Genomic DNA, 17,518 nt, shown 5'->3' on the forward strand with positions numbered 1-17,518 from the left:
GCATAAATGGCGACATCAATATCTAATAAAGAAGATTTTAGAGCAAAGAAAATTACCAGAGACAGAGGAACATTAACAATGAAAGGAACAATCCACCGAGAAGACAAAAAATCTTGAATGTGTGTGCACCACATGACAGTGCTTCAAAGTACATGAGGCAAAAACGGATTCAATCTGTGATGGAAACCTATTTTGAAACAGGTGGCACATTTCCAAATAATGAACTCCTAAAATTAAACAGATTTACTAATACAATTACTATTATATGTAACCCCAAGGAGGAAAGCAGAAATGGTAGTTCCAGAGAACCCACTTTCCAAGCACTGAAGAAGGGGCACCTTACACATGTTCTACTGTAATCTCCAATAATCCAGTAAGAAAAAGTATTATCCAGCATTTTACAGATGAGGAAACCATGGCTTTGAGTTTAAATAAGTTACCCAAGAGCAAACACCTAGTAGGTAAATCAACACTCAAATCAGCGTTATAACATTCCAACATGTACTTTGAGCTATGTTATAGTTTCTCAAATGGCCGAAAACAAAAATTATTCAAAAACTCAAATTCTGAAGCAACTACATATTGAGTGAAATTATGTTTTCGACAATTCCTCTGGAATAAAACTTCAAAAACTATAAGAAGCAATACTTACTTTTTAAAATTTTCTTTTCTTTGAATGAGAAATAAGTTAAATACGAGCTAAATCCACTCTCGGGTATGAAAGGTCTGTACACTAATTCTACTGCTAACCTGTGACCCCACTAAACAAGTTAACCGTTCTCAATACTCCATTTCCCTTTCCTAAAAGCAAAATTACTTGTCGACAAAAAGCACTTTGTATACGTATGTTTAAATAAAAAGCGTGCCTAGCAAAGATACCGAAATGTCGAAGTCATTTCAGTAAAGAGTGTGTTTTTAACAACGCAATTAAAAGTTGCATCCGTCACCTTCACAATTCACAGGGCTACACAAACAAGTTTCGGAGACTTTGAATTATCCGAGAAGTTAGGACTTTTGATCCCCGTTTACTTCCCGTTTACTTTAGGAGAGCAGCCACCCCTCAACACTGGACCGCGGTTCTCTGCTCCCGTTCTGGCTCCTGCGCTCGGCCCAGGCGTCCCGGGGGATATAGCCGCTCGCCCCGGCAGTTGCCCGCGGCCCTCACCACCGGCGGACGCCCCAGCTGCGGCGCGCCCAGAACGCCGAGCACTCCCGGCTCCCGGCGCACAGATGGGGCGCGCCGGTAGCGACCCCAGATCCGCCCGGCTCCGGGTTCCTGCGGTGGGCTGGGGCCCCCGGGGAGCGTCGGCGGGGGACGGGCGCCAGTCCCGCCTCGGTTACCTGCTGTGCCGGTCGGCTCCCGGCCTGGGCCCCGCGGCGCTGTAGTAGGCCGCGCGTTTGCGGTTGGCTGCGGCCGCCGCGGCGCTACGCACCGGGTAAAGCGGGATCTGGTCCGCCATGTTCCGACCGCCCCTTTCCCGCCCCTCCCGCTTTCCCCTCAATTCACCACCTTTTCCCCGCCCTCTCCCCTCAGCGCCAACCCTGGCTGAGGCACCGCCCGCGGGCCTTCCCCGCCTCCGCCAAGCGTCGAGGTCCGATGACGTCACAAGCGGCGGCGCCGCGGCGCGGAAGGCGTGGCGTCCCTAGGCCCCGCCCTCTTTGGGGCGCCGGCGTACGATGACGTGCCCCGGGTGGCAAAGCGCGGCGCAGGAGGCGGTTGAGTCCGGGCGATGACGTCACGAGCGGCTAAGGCTGGGATGGGGGGCGTCGCTTTCCGAGGCCCCGCCCCCGCCCTCGCCGCGTGACGGGCCCGATGACGTCACCGATCGGCGGGGCGGTGCGCGCGTGCGCCACGGGCTGGCCTTCCGGTAGCGCGCGAGGCCTTGCACGTGGGTCGTGGTTGGACCCGGCGCGCTCTGGTCCGCTGGTGGAAGGGCCTCGCAACCGTCTCCTGGAAGCTCTGCCGGGGACACGCGTGGGCGCGCGCGGCCTCAGCGGTCCACAGCCTGCGCTGCCGTCAGTAGTACGCGCGTCCCATGGTTGTGTGGGGCTCCACGCGCCCTCCTCGCCGCGCGGCTTCTTGCTGCCGCCCCGCGCTTCTCCAGCCTGCCTTCGGTGCCCGCTTCCTGCCCGCGCCCTTGGAACCGCTGGTGTCTGTGCGTTCACAGGCAGGGTCGTGCTCCGTGGCCCGGGCCCCCAAAGCGCCGCGACCCCAGGCGCGCCCACCGCGCCGGGCTGAATTTCTGCGATGTCCTTGTCCTGCTTGTTCACTGCCGTTTTCCTCCTTTCTCTGGTTCTTGGTCTTTAGCTTGAGTCCACATCGCCCACCTCTAGGCCCACAGCCTGCTGAAAAGTCCTATAGGCGACTGTCAGAAACGAGGTTTACACTCTCAGTCTACACAAGAAAGCAAAACGATATTGAATAAACGAATACACAGCTTTGGTTGGGTTTGTTTCATTTCCTGTCCCGAGGACCGCTCCCTTCCGCCTCCATCACCCGCTGCACCTGGAAGCCGGCAAGCTGCTGCACCGCTCACTTGGCGTATTTCTGGTTTATTCACTTTGTGTTTTTTTAACCAATGTTTTTCTGATATTCCATTTTCATGACATAAATTTTGTCTATGTGTTTGAAACACTGTTCAACATGAACTTATAAATGCTTTTCTTTTCTGTTTTTTGGAGATGGGGTCTGTCACCCAGGCTGGAGTGTAATGTTTTGATCACGGCTCACTACAGCTTCCACCTCTCAAGGTTCAGGTGATCCTCCCCCATCTGCATGTATTACTTTTTCATTATAAAAAATGGTCTTTATGAATATGAATATTCTTAATTTGTTGCTGCCACTCTGATTGCCAGTTTGCTTCTCAGCTGCTTTTCATGTAGCTTGAATACGTGCCACTCCACAGACACTAAGTACTTTCAAAAGACACCAATGGCCTCCTAATTGACAAGGGACTTCACCCATTATTTCTCCACCTCACTCTCAGCCGCTGACACTGTTCACACCGTCACCCACATTCAACAACTGATACTGATAACACCATCTCATTTTCACAGCACTGGCACTGTAACACCATCGCCTCACCCTCACTCAACACCTGACAGTGATAACACCTTCTCCTGACCCTCACTCAACTACTGACAGTGACAACACCATCTCCTTACTGTAACTCAACACCTGACAGTGACACCATCTCCTCCCCCTCACTCAACACCTGACAGTGACAACAGCATCTCCTCCCCCTCACTCAACACCTGACAGTGACAACAGCATCTCCTCACCCTCACTCAAGAAGTGACAGTGACAACACCATCTCCTCAGCCTCACTCAACAACTGACAGTGAGACCATCTCCTCACCCTCACTCAACACCTGACTATGACAACAGCATCTCCTCACCCTCACTCAACTACTGACAGTGACAACACCATCTCCTAATACTCAGTAACTGACAGTGACAACACCATCTCCTCACCGTCACTCAACAACTAACAGTGATAACGGCATATCCTCACCCTCACTAATCACTGACACTGTTCATATCCTCTCCTCACCCACAGTTAATAACTCATACTGATAACACTATCTCCTCACCCTCACTCAATTTAATGGACTCACAGTTCCACATGGCTGGGGAGATCTCACAATCATGGCAGAAGGCAAGAGAGAGAATAAGAACCAAGCAAAAGGGGTTTCTCCTTATAAAACCATGAGATCTCATGAGACTTATTCACTACCACGAGGACAGTATGGGAGAAACAGCCTCCTTGATTCAATTATCTCCCAAAGGGTCCCTCTCACAACACATGGGAATTATGGGAGCTACAAGTCAAGATGAGATTTGGGTGGGAACACAGCCAAACCATAACACTCAACAACAGGCAGTTTTCACACCAGCTCCTTGTAAATATTTTCCTCCCTTAATGTTCAGACTAAATCAACTAGCTGTCTTCCTTTACCTACTCCATCTCTCTTGAAAACTCCTCTTTCATCACCTACCCACTTAGGTAAATAATACTCATTTCTTTTTTCCTAATTCTAACCTCTCTTGGCTCCATTTCTGAATTGCTTATTCAGTTTCAATTGCATGCAAAAGTTAACAATAGGGTTTATGGACAATATCAGTATGACTAAGGCATAGTGTCTGCCCTCTAGGAAGTTTAGTAGGAGAGGGAGACATATAGGGAAACAGCTTGTTTTCACTTAGGACACAATGAAATACTTGCCATAAGTCCGTAAGTATGAAGTTATACCAGTGGGTATCTTTTTTTTTTTTTTTTTGAGACAGAGTCTCACTCTGTCATCCAGGCTGGAATGCGGAGTGGCGCAATCTTGGCTCACTTCAACCTCTGCCTCCCGGGTTCAAGCGATTCTCCTGCCTCAGCCTCCCAAGTAGCTGGGATTACAGGCGCCCGCCACCATGCCCGGCTAATTTTTGTATTTTTAGTAGAGACAGGATTTCACCATGACGGCCAGGCTGGTCTTGAACTCCTGACCTCAAGTGATCCACCTGCCTCTGCCTCCCATAGTCTTGGGATTACAGGCGTGGGCCACCGTGCCCGTCCCCCAGTGGGTATCTTGACAGGAAAAAGATGACATACTTAAAGCGTTCAACTGAAGAGAGTTTAAGGAGCTGTTTGCAGAGGTATGGATGGAAATAAGAGAGCCAAATATTTTTGATGAATTAACTGGGAGAAGCAATAGTTTCACCCCTAGACCAAAAAGATTAGATGAGGAAAATTGTTGACCCTGAATAGAGTCCATCCTGAGTTGGAGCCCCGGGAGCAAGGCTGCCTCAAAGAGCATGAGGCTATGGAGTAGATGCGGGCCAGCTGGCGGGCAAAAGCCACCTGCCACCTGCTTTGTAAATTAAGTGCTTTTGAAACACAACCACACTAATTTGTTGACTTATGACCTATGGCTGCTCTCAAGCTATGATGGTAGAGTTAAGAAGATGCTACAGAGACCATATAACCTGTAAAGCCTAAAATATTTACCATCTGGTCCTTTAGAGAGAACGTTTGCGCATCCCTGTTCTATAGGAAAGAGTGGCGTAAGAGGGAAAGACAGGCACAGAATGGCTCTCACAGCAGAAAGCTTCATTGGTCAATGCCACCCTAGTGCAATCATGAAAAGAATAACAACAGAATGTTTAGCTAACAAGTTAATGGAGGGAGGAAGAGGAATAATAAAAATACTTTATTACTTCAAGGAAGCCATGAAAGAAGTTTAAAGAAAAAAGAACAGATGGAATAAGCAGGAAACAAAGAAGATGGTAGAGAAAAACCTGAAGGTCAGTTTATGTATGTTAAATGTAAACAGACTAAATACCTCAATAAAAAGTCAGATTGTCAGATTGCATTAAAAATAAAACCCAACCGGGTGCGGTGGCTTACACCTATAATCCCAGCACTTTGGGAGGCTGAGGCAGGCAGATGTCTAGAGGCTGGGAGTTTGAGACCAGCATGGGCAACATGGCAAAACTCTGTTTCTAATTGAAACAAAAACAAAAAGAGGAAAGAAAAAAAAAAAACAACTGTATGCTTGAGGTCTCAGAGATCTCACATTAAATAGAAAGACCCAGAAGAGTTGAAACAAAAAGCATAGAAAAATATACGCCATGCAACGATTGACTATAGTCGCCTCCCCAGGAGGTAAGCTCTGTGAGTATCCTTCACCTTTCCCCAGATGAGGAGCCTGGAGCACAGAGGGGTTAGGCAATCTGCCCGAGGTCACAGTGCTCACAGCTGCAGAGCCAGGCTTAGAGCCAGGCTTCAACCCAGGTGCCAAAGGCCATACCCTTAACCTCTAACCTCAAGTTGCCACCTGAGTTTTAGGAAGATGATACTGATGGCTAGAATTTGAAAGTAAGGCAAAAAGGAGAAACGAATGTCATTTAATGTCATACAAAGGGACAGTCCCACCCAAAGATGAGGGGAACGTACTTTGTTCAACTCACTGCTTACTAGTTGGTGAAAGTCTTTGACTTAGCAAAATTGCATGTTAACTTGAAGATGTTTGCCAATAGAGGTACAAACAGTTTCTGCTTTGATGCGTATTAACTACATTTTATTTTCTATATTCTTGATGCTCTGGCTAAAAGGGGAGAGCCTGTCCTGCCTATGGCTCATCCATTCTTAGAGATAGCAGATGACTCACCTGCAAGCACAACTTTCACATGCAAGCTGCCAATCCCGCCAGCCACCTCAATTGGTTGGATAAGCTCTTGCATTCCAGGCCACTGTGCCCTTGCCCTGCTTACCATGGAGCCAGGCCAGAGACAGGGAGGACAGTCCTTCGTGCCAGGGCCTGCTGATCACATCAGCCAAGGCCAAACCTGCCCAGCCTGTTCTCCCCGCCTCGCCCGGCCTTCCCTTGGAAGCCACAACAAAGGCTCTTGTCTTGCCTCTTTCCCTCTGTGCCCCAACCCTGTGTGGCATGGCGTGGTGTGGCCCCTTCCTGTGGGAGCTCTAACAAACTGTGTTTTCTGTGGCCATCATCTCCTGATCTGTTGGCCTCACTATATCTAAACAATAATAAAACCTACATTTTAAAACAAATAGGAAAATATACCTCAAAGGATATAGCTTACTGTCCTTTAGGAGATCAACCAGTTTTGTATCTAACTAAACAATCTTATCTTAATATTCCTTTAGAAAATTGCCTCAATATCTCTAGGTCCTAAAATACTCTTGAACCAGTTCTACATCTTACTTATTATATCGTCCTTCATTGATTAATAAGTTGAATAAAATCTTGCATGAGCATCATAATTTTACCTCTTTGAAAATTATACTTTAGGCCAGGCACAGTGGTTCATGCCTGTAATCCCAGCACTTTGGGAGACCGAGACAGGCAGGTTGCTTGAGCTCAGGAATCTGAGACCAGCCTGGGCAGCATAGTGAAACCCTGTCTCTACAAACATACAGAAAATTAGCTAGGCGTGGTGGCACAGGCCTGTGGTCCCAGCTACTCAGGGGGCTGAGGTGGGAGGATCACCTGGGCCCAGGAGGTTGAGGTTACACTGAGGCAAGATCACACCTCTGCACTCCAGCCTGGGTGACAGAGGGAGATTCTGTCTCAAAAAATAAAAAAAGAAAAGAAAATTATATTTTAGCAATAATATATAAGTTTTCACTTGTTAAAGAGGAGCTTTTTAAGTATTTTTTATGGATAACAGCAAGTATCACATTATTGTGGAATTTCAATGTCATTTAACACTTTTGAAAAAACAATGTTTTATTTTTAAATGTCAATACTTTATGATATGCCAAAAATACATGATTGATAACTATTTATACCTATAACAAAAATGTTTAGTTGTCCACATACAATGTGTGAAGGGATACATACTTTCCCAAAATTATTTTAGGGGTCAATGTACAAAAAAGTTGAGAGACTGCTCTTGTAATGCACACTTAAAAATCAAACACTACCATGAAAGAGGAACCTCGTAAGAGCTGTCTTTAAATACATTTGTAAAAGGCCAATTTCAGCGTTCATTATTTCCTACTGATGCTTTCCTCACTTTGCTCTCACGGGATTCTCCCTGGAGAGAAATGCATTCTCTCTTGCAGTAGTCAGGGGATGGAAGATGTGGAGTTAGTGAACAAAAATCAACTTTACTCCTACTCCTGTCTACCATATATCTGAATTCAGAACATTCCAGCATAGACCAAAATACAGGATGTCCAACATCATATTTCACCCACTGAATAGATGTGTCTTCAAAAGAGGACGATTAAGTGCCCCTTCAAGATTGATGATGCCTTGATTAGTAATAAAAGGAGAAAAATGCAGCCACAATACTGAGATTTTTATTCAATTTACCACACAATGCTTTCATATTAATTATAGCAAGTTAATCATTAGAAACCAAAATATTTTTTTCTAGTGATATATTCTAGCTTCTGATTTCCAGAAAGAAAAACTTAAGTCAGCTGCAAATACATATGTGTGCATGCACACAGGGCATGTGGATTGCACGAGGAGCTTTAGTCATACCCCACAAAGCCTGGGAACTTGAAAGGGGCTTGCTGTTGTTTGACATCAGGTGAAATGCATTTAGATCAATGTATTTAGTGGCTCATCGCTTCCTTTAAACATTCCCTCAATTACTGCTTTGTAATGAACCATAGATGTTTAAATTACTGTCACAAAAGAGAAAAAAAATGTAATTAATAGCTTGTCATGGGAGTTTCAAAGGTTGGTAAAGAATAAATAAACTGGACTAAAATCTCACTCTTTGGGGTCTGGCTATGGTTGGTTGGGGTTGGGATCGATGAGGCTCTTCTGTATTGCCCACTGTGTGGCGGACAAGGTCTCACCTCCTTAAACTTAATGCTTAAGAATTTCTTTCTTGGCACAACCACAGTCTCAACAATGACAGAAATGGAAAATCTCTTCATATAGCTCCTAAAGGAAGTATGTTCTGTTGTTACAGTTTCATTTATGTCTCTCCCACTTCAGGTAGATGAAGGTAATTACTTCCAAATTCTTAGTGGAAGCCCAGAAGATACCATGATGTTTTAATAGTAATGCGGAAAATCTCTTGAAAACTCCAAAGAGAAGGTGTAATACCAAGTACTACCATATTATAATTTTATTTTGAGATATGTAAAATATTTTATTTTGGAAAAATGGAAATAAGAATTTATTTTGTAAAAATTGCATTTCCATTAAGAGTTATATAAAATGAGATTTTACTATATTTATATATACATTACATAAATATATAAAGAGAGAGTCAATATTAAAGCGTATGTGGCAATAGCAAACACATGAAAGGAACCTAAATGCCCATCAGTGGTAAACTGGATAAGGAAAATGTGGTCCATATACACCATGGAATACTACACAGCCATAAGAAAGAATGAAGCCATGTCTTTTGTAGACACGTGGGTGAAGCTGGAGGTCATTATTCTAAGTGAACTAATGCAAGAAGAGAAAACGAAACACCACATGTTCTCACTTATAACTGGAAGGCAAACATCGAGTACACATGGACACATGGAGGGGACAGTAGACCCCGGGGCCTACCTGAGGGTGGGGGTGGGACGAAGATGAGGATCCCATACTGTGCTGCTTACCTGGGTGATGAAATAGTCCGTACACCAAGCCCCTGCAACACACAATTTACCCATATAACAAACCTGCTCATGTACCCCCTGAACCTAAAATAAAAATTGGAAAGGAAAAAAATACTAAAAACGTATGTGCCTTCCAGATCTTCCAGATGAAAGCAAAAGGGAAACGTTGATAGTGAAAGGGCCGAGCTCCAGCCTACAGCAGAGGAGCCATCTTTGGTGTTGCTGGGTTCTTCCATTGCTGTGATTTGGAGGACGAGATGGCTGCCTCTCACTGTTGAAGTAAAAGAGGCCAAATAGTCCGCCTACCCGGCAATTTACCCCTGGCTCTCTCTCATCTGGACGCAGGGACGGCTGCGGCTGCTCCCCTCGGCACCCGAGGTCTGTTGGGCTAACTCTTGATCAGCCGCTCTTTTTGACTTCTCCCTTCAGGATGGTGCACAAAAGAGTTAACAAGCAGGCCTGACTGCCATCCTATATAGGGTCTGCTTACCAGGCTGACCCTGGGCTGGCCTCTGGGGACTCGGATTTCAGGAGGGCTCCCAGCAACCTGACAGTGCCTCTCCATGCCCCAGGCGTTTTTCCTGAACACCTGCATTCCTTCTGGAATTCTGGAATCTTGGTGCACGCCAAGAAGAGAGTGCCTGTGTGAGAGCCCCCAGCAGAAGCCCTGGGGGGCGGTCCAAGGAGCTGCCCTGGTGGACAACACTTCACACGTGTCGCCACCTTTGCTGAGAGAAGTCGCACGTCCAGTGGGTCCAGTGGGTCCAGTGGGAGAGGGTGCTGGAGACGGTGCCTGCCTTCCTCTGACCTCACCTCACACACCTTTTCCCTTGACCGGCTGTGCTGGGCGCTCGGTCACTCTAGTGGGTGGGCGGGAGTTAGATCATGTGCTGAGTCCTGGGAGTCCTTCTCGTGAACCGTCAAGCCTGAGGTGGTCCTGGGGACCCCGGCCTGACCGCCATATGGTGATGCAGTGGCTGCTCTCCTGCTGACCTTCTTCCTGGTCCTGAAACCTTTTCCCTCTTGGCAGTCTACTCCCTTGTTTTCTCCCCTAGCGGTTTCTCGAGAAGAGCTCATGACAGGAAAAGGTTTCCAGACCTCACACCTCTGAAAGCGTCTCTACACCTTCACCTTAACTGGTATGAAATTCCAGGTTGGAAATACTTGTCTTCAGGATTTTTAAGACCCTGCTCCATGTTTTTCTAGAGCCTAGCTTTGCAGTTGAGCCTTTATATGGAATGAAGTCCCTTACATGAAATCCTTAGCCATGTATGAAAATTGCTCTTTCTCTGGAAGTTTTTATGAACTTTTCTTTGTCCTGAAATTTCATCATGATTTTTCTGTTTGTAATTTTCATTACTTATTTATTTTGAGACAGGGTCTCACTCTCTCACCCAAGCCAGGGTGCAGTGGCATGATTAGCAATCATCCCACACCAAATAGCTGGGACAACAAGTGTGTGCCACCGTGCCCGGCTTTTTTTTTTTTTGGAGACGGAGTCTGATCTCGGCTCACTGCAACCTCCGCCTCCCAGTTTCAAGCAATTCTCCTGCCTCAGCCTCCCAAGTAGCTGAGATTACAGGTATGTGCCACCATGCCTCGCCTGGCTAATTTGCTGTATTTTAGTAGAGACGGAGTTTGACCATGTTGGTCAGGCTGCTCTCCGACTCCTGGGCTCAAACAATCCTCCTGCCTCAGACTCCCAAAGTGCTGGGATTACAAGCATGAGTCACCGCATCTGGCCAATTTTTCTTGAGGGTATAATGTTATCCATTTTACCTGGTATGTGGTGGGCCCCTTCTGATAAGACACTAGTGTCCTTCAGTCCTGGGACATTTTTTAAAGTTACTGCTCTAATAGTTTCCTTCCTTTGGTGATGGATTTGTATGTATTAACATAGCTAAGCTTCAGCTGTTTGGCAAATCCTTCCCCTTATGGCTCTGGGTCAGCACAGGCCACAGAGACATTGTGCATGAACTCTTAAAAGCAGAAGTGAAGCTGGGGCCATAGTCTTTACACCCTGAAATCAATACATTTTGGAAACATTATGCTGTGCAATAAGCTAGACACAAAAGGGCAAATATTGCAGGATTCTACTTGTAGGTGGTCCGTAGAGGAGTCCAATTCCTAGAGACGGAAAGTGAAATGGTTGGGGCCGGGGGCAGGGGGTGGGGAGTCAGTGCTGAATGAGGACAGAGCTTCAGTTTGGGCAGATGGAAAGGTTCTGGAGATGATGGTGGTGATGGCTGCATAACATTGTAGGCTTAATGCCGTGGAACTGTCCACTTACAAATGGCTAAACCAGTGAATTTCATGTTATGTCTATTTTACCACAATTTTTAGAAAAAGAAAAAGCAAGAAAACAACTAGCACAAAATTAAAGATAGTAGTTATCTCTGGGGGTTGGGGGGACACACCAGAGAGCATGGTAATTTTCTAGGTTTTTTTTTTTTTTTTTTAATGGGGACAGGGTCTTTCTATACTGCCCAGGCTGGTCTTGAGCTCCCGGGCTCAAGGGAATAGCCAGGATGATAGGCATGCACCATTGCACCCAGCTGATTTTCTAGTTTGTAAATAGGATGGTGGGTTCGTTTATTTCCTTGCTTACATACAGGCTGCATTTATTCCTTTGAAAGGTCATGTATTATCTAATTAAATATATACCACCCACACCACCAGCACCAAAAAAAAAAAAAAAAAAGGACCAATATGGGGGCACTTAGCACTGTGGAGCTAAGAAGGCTCCACAGTGTGGGTGTGGGGTGGGCATGACCTGGACCACAGCTTCCCCAGCCTCTGCCAAACCTTCCAATGCCCATGTCCCGGACCAGAGTGTGCAGCTCCAAAGGGCCCAGCCCCTCCTGCCAGCCATACACAGGCTTGAGGTTGGAGGTGGCCTGACAAGGCACAGGCTCCCCTTTGCCCTGTGGGCACCAGGTCTCAATTTGTCCTGCCGAGTCCACAGCCAGCTGTCTCCTGACCACCACATTCAGGACCACAGTGGCCCCCAGCCCCCACGGTTGTGCAAGGTCTACTCCCATCATCCACCCCTGCTCTGCACCCATAGAGCAGCTCCGCCTCTCCAGCCTCACCTGAGACTGGTCCTGAAAGGGGCATGGAGGAGCAGAGCCTTGGGACGGGCTCCTGGATGAGTCCCATGTTCTTGAGAACTGGTCTTCTCTGGTTCGATTTTCAAGTACTAACGACTTTGTTGACAACGGTGAATGGAACACTGGTTGTGCATGGCATGTGATAGCCAAACTGTTTCTTCAAAGCAAATTTGTAAATGCCTGTAGTTAAGTGCCTGTAGGAGGCAAGGGTGTGGGTGAGAAAGCAGTTATGGCCACAGATTTTGTTTGCAAAAATAATTGGTATACTGGGGTTGCTTGCTTGCTTCTGTGAGTGCTGGAAAAATTGGGAAGAGAAAATGGTGGTCTCAGAATTCCAAATTTCCAGCTTAAGGTCCTTGTAAGTGACCAGAAAGTGTCTGTGAGTCCTTAAAAGAAACCCACATAGCCAGGAGTGATGGCTCATGCCTGTGACCCCAGCACTTTGGGTGGCCACAGCAGAAGGGCTGCTCAAGGCCAGAAGTTTCAGACCAGCCTGAGCAACACAGTGAGACTTCATTTCTACAAAAAATAAAGAAATTAGCCAGGTGTGGTGGCACTCGCCTGTAGTCCCAGCTACAGGTCCTCCTGAGGCAGAGGGATCCTTTGACCCCAGGAGTTGGAGGCTGCAGTGAGCTATGATTATGCCACTGCACTCCAGCCTGGGTGGCAGAGTGAGGTCCTGTCTCTAAAGTAAAGATTAATAATAAAGAAACCCTTACTCCTGTAGCCACAAGGCTGAGAGTTCTGGAAACCAAACCCAGAATCCAATCCAGTGGGTGTCTTCGTTTGTTTGTGCTGCTATAACAAAATGCCACACACTGGGTAAGGAACAGAAATGTATTTCCAACTCTGATGGCTGGGAAGTCCAAGACCAAGCCACTGGCATCTGGTGCCTGGTGAGGGCCTTTTTGCGGCAGCCTTATCTGTCAGGAGGGGCCAAAAAGGCAAAGAGGATGAGTGCTGTGCCCTCACGTGGTGGGAGAGTCAGCAGCGCAAACTCATCCCTGAGCCCTTCTATAAGGCCCTCATCCCACCCACGAGGGCTCCATCCCCATGACTTATTCACCTCCTAAAAGCTCACCTCTTCCTATGATCACAATGATGATTATGTCTCAACATGTGAATTTCAGGGACATTCAGACCACAGCACTCTGGACACGATTTGCCTTCCCCACCTTTGATATTGCAGTCCAAGTCACCATCCCTGGACCCAGAGAATGGTCTTCTCTACAGCATTGCTTCTATCCAAGAGACTGATTTTACACAGTCTCCATGGATTATACCCATGGAATTTGCTGAGTGAAGTGGGTTGAATGATGACATCTGAAAACACATGTTCATGTCCTAACCCCTGGAACCTTGAATGTGAAAACAGAACTGTACAGATGCAGTTAAGGATCTCAGAATGTGACGATCCTGCATTACCATGTGGGCCCTAAATGCAATGACGAGTGTCCTTATAAGAGTGACACAGAGGAGACAGCCACGTGGCAACAGAGGCAGAGATTGTCATGGCCAGGCACAAGCTAAGGAGCACCTGGAGCCACAGGGCACTGGAGGAGGCAGGAAGGGTCCTCCCTAGAGCCTGGGAAAGGAGCATGGCCCTGCTAACAACTTGACTGAAGACTCCTGGCCCCCAGAACAGTGGGGGAATAAATTCATGTTGTTTAGGCCACCTAGTCTGTGGTGACTTTCTACAGAAGCCTGGGGACCTGAATACGCTGGGATTGCCAGGTCCCCCTGCACTGTGAAGGAGCTGGCTTGATGAAAGGGTGAAATGCCTTTTGAAGACACAAGCACCTTGCTGGGTGGGAATCTTACTCCCCAGGAGGCAGGGTACAAATGCTCCGCTCGCTGGCCAGTGTGTGGTTCTATTTTTCCACAACCAGGATTCATGGGCTGGAATTAGAATGACTTCTCCCATGATTTTTCCCTGGGCTCTGCTACTGACACATGTTCTTCCTGTCCCTGCAACTTTACGATCTGCTGATGTGAGGTCTTAGCTCCCTGGCGGGATGCTTCTGCCTCAGGACATATCCACACAGGATTGGTCCACCGGGCTGGCAGTGGAGTCAACCCCATTGGCACTCTGAGCGCTTCTTGTCAGGGGAGCTTGAACCAGCAAAGAAGGCGGTCACTGTACTGGCTGGAATGCTTAGCCCCAACTATCCAGGGGAAATTAGGTTGCTTCTAAACAATGAGGGCAGGGAAGAATATTCTAGAATACAGGCAGGAATGCAAATGGCTCAGACCCTTCCAGAATAAAGGTTTGGGTCACCCCACCAGGCAAGGAACCATAAACTGCAGGGTACTTGCTGAGAGCAGAGGGTTAGCGATGGATGGCGAGAGAATGCGGTCACAAATGCCAGCTCCAATGGTCACTGAAACAAAGGCAGGAATAGTTACAGATATAACGTTTTCTTCCTCTCCTCTTCCATGATATAAGATGTGTCAATGGTAGTTATCCTGCTGTCTCAGTGTTTAAGTTTTAGGGGATCAGAGGGCTGACTCAGGCAGAAAGAGAACAAACATCTCGAAAGATGTAAAGGGAACGTTACAACCCCTTTGGGGAACAAGTTGGTCCATCATTGGTTGTACAGGTGATTACTACAAGCCATACTGGATGAAAGCGTGATTTTGTTACTACCTTTCCCTGAAAGTTAAGTGTGGTTCAAGGATTGTGTAGTGCATGGCCAACGGGAGCGGCTGTGCTGACCTTGCACCTAACCAGCTTGGTTCAGCAGGGGAGAAGCTCCCCTGAGTTCCCTTCCCTATACGGTCTGGGTTGGAATTGGCCACAGACATTCTGAGAAGGATTGAGAAGGCAGAAGGGAAACAAGAACCTTATTTTTGTGTCCAGAAGGTCAGTGCTGGGTGCCCTGGCAGCTTGCAATCGTTGTCCTTGGCTGGGCAGCTCCCAGCCTCACAGCCCCCTGGCAGCTGCCAGGTCCTCTCCTGCACCTTCTTGGAATCCTGATCTAACTGCATTGTGAGTCTGTGGAGAAGGAGTTCCCACAGCATTGACTTGGAGGCGGTGAGAGATAGACTTGGGTTCCAGTTTGTGCCGAGAGTCGGGCTGTCTTCATAGGGTCCCCTCGTGGGTTTCAGCCATGTTTGCTCTTGTCTGTACCTGTTCCTCTAACCCTGCCTGGGTGGCTGAGCCATGGTAACTTCTGGTCTGACTGCCATTCACGGCTTCACACAGCTCCCCCAGCTCTCACAGTCATGTGAGGTCCAAAACCTAAAATAAACTCCTTATTCTACTTCACTTGTAGCAGTTCTGTTTCTCCAATCACATTCTGATTGATAAATCTGCCTTTGTATACCATTTTTCTGGAATTCTTGTTACCTCTTGGATTATCTATTTTTCATACTTACTTTTATGGTTTGGCACTTTTATTGAGGTTTTCAGTTTTGCTATCATATTTTTTAGCACTTATAAATTATGGGAAATAAACGACTTATTTAAACATGTGCAAAAGTCAAGAGAATGCCGTGATGGGCCTTCCACCAAGCTTGGTATTTGTACGTTCTTGGTCGCCAGCATTTCCTCTGTCCTCCCATTCACGTCCTCCCGCACTGCGGTCTTTCGAGGTTTTCCTAACATGGTCTTATTTCCAAAAGCATTTTGGTTCTCTGATGGTTCTCAGAGCAATCTGGTTTTCTCTCATTGATGCACTTTTCTCTCTTATGTCTCCAGATACTAGTGATGGTTTTCGGTTGTCACCTTTTGAGGAGCCTCCGTGTCCTCAGAGCTGTTTGAGCAGTTTGTTCACCGTGGCCTCTCTCTGCGTGGCAGAGGGCTCCTAGGGAGCCCTGCCTGTCTTTGCTGTCTGCTCACGTTTTAGAGTAGGACTCCCAAAAGCTGGTTGAAGGCCGAGGGGGTGACTGGGGCCTGTGGACTCTGAGCTTCGACGTGGGATGAATGATCGAGCTGAGTTGTTTTCTTAGGAAAACTCCAACGTCTGCATCCCTGATGAAAGCAGGATAGGGACGGGTTCTCCAGCTCTGCCCTTTAGGTTCCCTTCGGGGGAAGCACCCAGCATGTGAGCGTGCATGCAGTGCAGGCCATGCACCTGCCTACCCACAAGGGGTGTCCCTAGAGTCTAATGTCTGGATGCTGGAGGGGGGTCTGCCGGTCTGATTTTCTAAAAAAAAAAAAATCCCAGATTTTCAAGGGATTCTTCTGTTTTTGGGTGTCACCTTCATCCTCACTTTTAATGGTGCCAGTGCCTCCGATTCTAAGACTTTGGGGGGGGGGGGTCCTGTGGTGTCACTGGGGTTGTCCCTTCGCTTTCCCAGGGCTGACTTAGAATTCAGCCTCCTCCGTCCTGCTGGGTCATCTCTGCTTATCTACCTGCACTTCATCTTCCAAACTTCTGTTGCTGTTTGTCTTCTCCCATTCTCTTCTCCCTGGTAGGTTTATGCCCCTCAAACAATCCCTTTATTCTCATTTAAGTTGGGCTATGGGTGGATGGAGGCCAATGCACTCATCCGACACCCCGTCTTCAACTAGACACCCTGCCCTTCTGCAAGACAACCTGTGCGAGTGCCCTGGCAGCCTCAGCCAAAAGCAGCAGGGGAGTAGTTTCCTGGAAGTTTATAACAAGTCCATCAAAGAATATTTTTGAATTTCTATTATGTGCAGAGTACCACACTGTGAGAAACACTGAGATGCATCCACAGTCCTTGCTGGACCCCCACGATCCTGCCTGAGTGCTGTGGTGCTCTTCGCAGCACGCACCCACCTGCTGTCACTGCCAGCGCTGCATGCCCTGTGTGGCCCCTCGCCCTCCGCAGCTCCAAAGCACAAAACTCCATCCTCAACATGCCACCCAACCACTGCCACCCCTGCCATTACTTTCTTATTATTTTTCAGTCTCTTTGAATGCAGATTTTATTTTAGATTCATCCATGAATGCACTTTCATTTTATGTTCTTTTTTTAAGTTTGTTGTTGCTGTTGTTGTTTGAGACACCCAGGCTGGAGTGCAGTGGTGTGATCCTGGCTCACTGCAACCTCTGCCTCCTGAGCTCAAACCATTCTCCCACCTCAACCTCCTGAGTAGCTGGTACTACAAGCAAGCACCACCACACTTGGCTCATTTTTGTATTTTTTGTAGAGATGGGGGGTTCACCATGTTGCCCAGGCTGGTCTCAGACTCGTGAGCTCAGGCGATCCCTCCTCCTCGGCCTCCCAAAGTGCTGGGATTACAGGTGTGGGCCACCAAGCCCAGCCACATTTTTTTTTTAATTTAAAGCTTTTTTATACTTAAAAAAATTTGAGGTAAAATATACATGTAAAATTTACCATCTTTAC

General features: G+C 47.3%; 1 protein-coding gene across 7 annotated transcripts in view; it reads right to left on the reverse strand.

The window, feature by feature from the left end:
* Nucleotides 1-17,518, reverse strand: part of ATP9B (ATPase phospholipid transporting 9B (putative)) — a 322,806-nt gene that overhangs the window by 301,149 nt on the left and 4,139 nt on the right. For 2 of the 7 annotated variants that reach the window (XM_058438240.1, XM_058438244.1), the window contains exon 1: nt 1,342-1,584. The exons of 1 other annotated variant lie outside the window; for it this stretch is intronic. In XM_058438240.1, the coding sequence (XP_058294223.1) occupies nt 1,342-1,460 (119 nt within the window). In that variant the 5' untranslated portion in view covers nt 1,461-1,584. Of the gene's footprint in view, nt 1-947; nt 1,140-1,341; nt 1,585-17,518 lie in introns of those variants that run through there. 4 more of the 7 variants (XM_032152031.2, XM_058438239.1, XM_032152030.2 and 1 more) reach the window with 3 other exon arrangements.

The sequence above is a fragment of the Hylobates moloch genome, unplaced genomic scaffold, assembly GCF_009828535.3.
Source record: "Hylobates moloch isolate HMO894 unplaced genomic scaffold, HMol_V3 SCAFFOLD_5, whole genome shotgun sequence".
NCBI lineage: Eukaryota > Metazoa > Chordata > Mammalia > Primates > Hylobatidae > Hylobates > Hylobates moloch.